This window comes from Macrosteles quadrilineatus, unplaced genomic scaffold (assembly GCF_028750875.1).
Source record: "Macrosteles quadrilineatus isolate MER2022 unplaced genomic scaffold, UCM_ALF_1.0 Scaffold_8__2_contigs__length_117827958, whole genome shotgun sequence".
Lineage (NCBI taxonomy): Eukaryota > Metazoa > Arthropoda > Insecta > Hemiptera > Cicadellidae > Macrosteles > Macrosteles quadrilineatus.
The window spans coordinates 23,210,103-23,216,525 of NW_026542601.1; the positions used below are offsets into that span (position 1 = coordinate 23,210,103).

The following is a 6,423-nucleotide window of genomic DNA, read 5'->3' on the forward strand; positions in this document are numbered from 1 at the left end:
TATGGGAACGGGGTTTTATGGAGTAAAAATAGGATTTTCCCATTTTTGACCCAAAAAACATAAAATTTTGCAATTTCTTTCTAAACCATTTTGTAGAGCTTAAAAAAACAAATAATTTAGTATATTAAAGCGTTACTATGTGCCTAATGGTTACGGAGAAAATTCCAAAAAATTTTAAATTTAAAATTCCCAAGTTTTTCTTATGGAGAATATATACTGTTCAACTGTTGTAGTTTGCTTGTTTATGAACATATTTTGATCAAATTTGGAAAATGTTTTTATTTCTTACTAACTATTAATATTTTACAAAAAAAACAGTATCACCTTCCCTGATGCAGCAAACCTAAGTACACTTGTTAAAATAATTCAATTTAAATAAGGAATAAATGTTATATTTTGAAGTAGACATTTTAGTGTAAATCCAATCAGGCAAATGGAAATTCGCTTAGTCTGCAGGTTTGCTGCGGCGGGGGTATTAGTATATAAGATGATGTCAATCATTTACATTGTTTACCAAAAAAAAAAAAAAAAAACAACAATTCTGCCCTCCATGTAACAGAAAATCTAAGCAGGCTATTCGTTTATGTATATTTAATTTATTTTAAGATTAGATTACTAATGTTGTTTGAAAAAGGGAATAAATCTGAAAATGTTAAGGAAATATTTTAGTGAAAAGCTTCTGAGGCAAATATAAATTCACTTAATCTGCAAATTTTCTACAATAAAGGTATTTTTCATTATGTAATTTAGTAGTAAAATAAAAAGAAAATTAGTTACATAACGGTATAGTAAATTGCAATAATAAAATAAAAGAAATATTTTACCATCGTTGCATTATTGATTTTTGCTTATTTGACTTATTAAAATAAAAAAAACATGATTTTACTAAATTTATTTCTTAAATAAATTATCCAGGTAAAAATAATAATTCCTATTCAAAACTGCTATAATTCCTATAAAAAGTGTAGTATTACAATATTGAAAAACAATTTATTTACGCTGGAACTCTTACAAGCAGGTACGGTATCACTCTTTGGAGTTTAGGTAGTTGCTATGAAACAAATAAACAATCAAGATAGTTATGGTAAGAGTGCATATGCCTACTTGGGTAGTAATTCAGTAAAGTTTAAAATAAAACAGTTTCCTTAAAAGTTTAAAATTATCTGAATGAGTATAAATAGATAATTGCCTGGGTGCTGTTGGATCTCAACAATATATTTAGCAATCGCATTGGCATTAAAGACCTTCTACACTCTGACCACAATGGCACTGTTTTGTTTGTGTTCCATTGGATTTGTTTATACTCTTTAGGTTAATTGTTTGAATAAATGCTTTACTACTATGAATTACCGTATAGTTCTTAATATTTAATGACATTTGTATGTTAAATATTTTTTTTAATTTACTTTTTTGTAGAATATGTAATATTTATGTTGAATAAACAATACTTTGAAAAGGTTAAAACATAAATTACATAAATAATATTAATATGTTGAATCGCAAGAGAGTTCTCAATATATTTCTAGGAAGTCAACAACTAAAAATTATTGACAGTTTAATAACAAAACTGTTAGCATGTTTTGGACCAATATTAATTCCTCCAATTCATATTTACATTGTCTACCACTTTTGGCGACAGTATAATCATCGCGTAGACAAACGTTATTGTACGTGCTCATGTTGGGATACTGTTTTTAAGGGTGAGTCTGGCAATAATTTTCTATAGATCGTAAGTAAAATTATGTACACTGTTCTACCCATAAATCATAAATTTTCAATGCAGTGACTTTTCTTGTTGGTTTTTTCCTCGTAGAGCATGAATTTCTTAAGCTCCCATTTGATACTTTTGTTTAGTTAATAAAAAAATTTTAATATTCTTTTAACTTTTTTCTTTTATGAATGTAACAACTTAATCCTGACTAAAACCGTCTGATTTTGTTTTAATAATATTTCGATTAACTGCCTTGGGATCTTCAACTTTTGTTCTTGATTGCCAAGACCTTGGTAAAAAGTGCTTTCAATCCAAGAAGGTGTATTATCAATTTTTCACATCAACCTTGCAATACAAAATGCTCTGACCAGTGACCACATACTTGTTTTTAACATTCATCATGACTTTAATAACAATCAAATGGTTGTACATAAATGGTAAGAGAGACATGAGCTTTTTTCTTACTTAAAAACACCAGGGTGCATATTTATAAGACAAAAATTAGTAAACAATGAGAGTTGAATGAATGAGTTGACAGTTTTGTTACTAAGATCAGCTGGTTTATTATAGCCAGGATTATTTGATTAGAAGCCCAATTACCAAGGACAGCTGGGTCCAGGTTTGAAACATTAACCGATTTTGACTTTTCTCGGGATCAATCCTGTAACATTCTGATTACAAGGCAAGCAGAAGCACTATATGTGTTTATAACTAGACAATAAAACTGATCATATTTTGATTGCACACTTAAAAACGGCAATAACTAAGTGAGATGATTACAAAAAAATAATTTTCGTTTTACCACATCGTACCAGCATTCTTACATTATGATATTACTCGTGGCAAAGTTTTAGACATTCTTCCATTGCACAGACAAGAAGTATTAATGTTATAGGGACTTACGAGTCGGGAATAGCTTCGTACAAACATGTCTACTTCAACGCCACTCCGAACTCTGTCAAGATATGGGTGTTGACTGTGCTGTGTGTCATCGGACTATACGAGGCTATAAGACGACTGGTAGCGCTACTTCTCAGGCAGCGGCTCCGAATCTCTATGTTTATTCTCTTCATCTCGTCAATGTTTTCAAATTACTATACTTGGTAAGCTCTGTTTTGTCAGAATATATAGTTTAAAACTTAAATTTTTGTTACATGCATTAACGGTACTCATGAAAATATTCAGTTGTAACTCTTTTGATAGCACTTCCAATGAACAAGATCAGATAAACTTGTAGGAAAAAAATCTACTTTTAAAATCGGCCAATTTTAATCTAGTTATTCAATTACCCTTAATGCTTACCGGTATGTGTGTGACACTTGTAGATATCTTTCTGTGGGGGGTTTTAAAGAATCGTGTCTACCCTAAAAAAACTTAAATAATTTGAACAACTGAACGCAAACATTCACCAAGTTATAGCCCAGGTAACCCCCAAAACTTGTCAAAAATGTCAAAGAAAACTACCTAGAGAATCAAGCGCTGTAGGAGGTCCAGAGGTGACAATTTACAGGATTAAATATTTCATAAATAAATACTAGACAAATACATCCGGCAAATGAATGCCGATGCTTGATAGCAAATCTGTGCATGCATACCTTTAATTTAAGACCAGAACTATCTAAATCGGTCGGATAGAAGTAGAAGAGCCTAACCGACTCTGAAAAGAAAAACCAACATTTTTTAATATGCAGATTTGATATAACTATATTTAATATTTAGGTTAGAAATTAAGGAAAAGCCAATTAGCTGATCAGGATTATTATGTACAAGACTATTATATGGATCAGCTAGCTTACCTGGCAGATAGAGTCCAGATTAGCTTTGGTAACACACACATAACACTAAAACGTTATATTCCTTCCCTGTTAGGGACCAGTCTTTTTTTTCTACCAGGTAAGCTAGCTCATCCCTATCCTTGTACATAATAATCCTATTTAATTTTTATAATTTTTTAATAACATATTTTTGGATGATACTGATGTTAGGTATACAATTGCATAGTATGTGAGGAAATGGTGTCTTTTAAAAATACATGACATTACTTACATTTGTTTACTACATTTTATTTCAACACTAATTTGTTGGTATTTTTAAAACTTACATTGCACTAAAAAATTTAGCCTCTAAAAGAGGCAAGGGTTGGTTTCTGGGTTAGGCCTATTTAATTTTTGTAATGAAGATTTGTCAACCTTGACTGGTATAAGGTGGTCTTTCTTCAACTACTGGAATGACGACTTCTACTCACAATGGAATCATCAGTGGTGGTTCTCCATGTCCGAGCTGGTGTCGACATGTCTTGTCTTGGGACTGGCGGACCAAGAAGTGCCGCTGCGTCCAGTCTTGATACTGCCTGTAGTTATAGTGGCAACCGTTCATATTGTTGTGGCAACAAAAGACCAATTCTTGGACAATGTCATACGAGGAGAGGGCTATAAACATCAGGTAACCTAATACCTTTGACTATTGGTAGAACTTAGCATTCCATCAATGTTCAAGTTGTCGCTGTTTTGAAACAAAACAGACAAAGTTTCATTGAGCCTCCAACAAGAGTGCAATGATTGTAACTTCTGATTTCAGTTGAATACACTAACTTTCAACAAAGTCAAACTGATAGAACAACCTATTGTAAGCTAAATCAGTAATAATCAGTGAGGAGTGAGGAGAAAATATGGTACTGAGTTTTTGTGACAAATACTGTGTCACTATAATAAACACATGACCTACAGAAATTCAATAACATTTTTGAGAAGTTGTTATTCATTTTCACAAATGTATTGTGCATTTGTTAAAAGTTTAATTCATATTTTTAAAAATCATTGAGCATTTAAAAAAGTTTTTTAAGGAATTCAATGAACACCTTACAGAAGTTTCTATTAATTTTCAGATATTGAGAGACCTGGGTTTCATGGGCCCCGATGTCCTTCATGTCCTACTTCCCTTGTTGGAACTCTACTGTGGATTCTCAAAAAGATCATCTCTTCGCAGATATTTCACACTCATTTGCCTTCTCTTCTCGACTGGTTTAACTGTTGTTCTTTATTCTGTGTGATTTTTAAGACAACCAAGATTTAGTAACAAGTTGTATTTAAAACCAGATTATTAGTGTAGTACGATGAACCAAATACATGCATTTATAAGTAGATTTAAAAAAGGTTCCATTATTTGTACCTGTTTTAGAGATTTTCAAAAGTATGTCCGAGGTACAAGGGGTAAAGTACTTCGGCACACAAACTGTTGACATTGGAGGCAAAGGAGGTTTAATTTCTTAACATCATACTACACAGAAACAGGTACTTTTCCATCTGTATTGATAGACTGGAAAGTTTCCCTTTTCTGTGCCTACACACGGAAAAGTAACGTGGTTAATGTATTTTTATCGTGCACTTAGTCAGCTAATGAAATTAATAGCTAACTGCAATGGTCTATTTTATTTTCTGAAATATAAAAATATTATAATTTATGTTATGTCCTAAATAAATTGTGTTATGAGTTTAAAATGTACTAATTGTGTTGTGTAGTATGATGTAAAGTATCGTACGTTACTTGCCCGGTAAGCTTTACCGGACTCGCATGAAAATACCACACGAGGTGTCGTGCTCGCACGGTAAAACACCACTTACCAGACAAGTAACGTAATATACTACAACTGTAACGTTTATGTTCGGTTAATATCACCAAAATTACTATTATTTCGACTGAGTGCATATTCAAATTCCGGATTGAACGATATGTCTGGCAATGCCGAGATGAATTAATCCTTCCAGCAGATTTGTCATTCAGCAACAATGGAAGCTTCTCTCTTCTACGATTGCTTAGAGTCTCAGCGATTGGGTTTTTCTTTTTTATACTATAAGAAGAGGGATTACACAAAACACCAGAACTCCAGAAGAGTTTGCCAACTGGTCCGTTTAAAATCTAGCTTATCGTTATTAATGGAAAGAAGACCTAAAGACTCTTTCATTGATTGAATTTTATGTTCTTGTGCTGAGCGCTCTGTCAAAATCTGGTGACTGCGAGGCCATAAACCCTATCATAATTTTAATCTGACACATTGTACTACATACTTAAAAAAAATATGGCAGTCAAACCATGAGCCAACGTATGCAAGCGTACAAGAGCAAGGGTATATTGTTTATTGTGTAGCCATTGAGTCCGGGTTTTCTTCTAAAGGTGCACCAAGCTCTTTATCTTGCTCTAGTATTGGGCTCTAAAAAAAAAACAGGTATAGTAATACCAGAAACAAAAGAACCCTGGGCCGTTTCGAGCCACGCACGATTGAATGGTACGCCACACTTACCGGCGCGAACCACGTGATCTTTTTGTTTCTGCGCAGGTTGTTTTGTTAATGAGCTATTATTTTGAAGGAAAGGGTTAAGAGGAAGGGATAGATCTTTTCCCCTAAAATCGCCTAAATATTGTGAAAGGAGTATAATAGTCCAGTACCTACTTGATAAAAATATACCTTTTAAAGAATACAAATATGTATGCTTACTCACTCTAAAAATTTAAATAAAATATAACAAAAAATCCCTGTAAAACAAATAATTTACCAAAATTTTGTACTGTACAGTGTAGAATTGCTGTACAAGCTAAGTGTACGTCACTTAAAAATGGACAGCAATTCTCTAAACTATGTCAGATGTTTTGCGTTTTTGTTTATATTACGACCGGAAACTAACAAACTATGGGTTGAGACTAAGGATATACAACAA

The 6,423-nt window shown here is 32.5% G+C and overlaps 1 protein-coding gene across 1 annotated transcript; it reads left to right on the forward strand.

Annotated features, from left to right (window-relative positions):
• The first annotated feature begins 1,358 nt into the window (after positions 1-1,358).
• LOC128999232 (uncharacterized) lies at positions 1,359-4,793 on the forward strand. The gene is made up of 4 exons (XM_054425630.1): positions 1,359-1,700; positions 2,607-2,814; positions 3,916-4,153; positions 4,596-4,793. The coding sequence occupies exons 1-4, from the start codon at positions 1,490-1,492 to the stop codon at positions 4,758-4,760; spliced, it is 822 nt and encodes a 273-aa protein (XP_054281605.1). The 5' UTR covers positions 1,359-1,489; the 3' UTR covers positions 4,761-4,793.
• Positions 4,794-6,423: the final 1,630 nt, after the last annotated feature.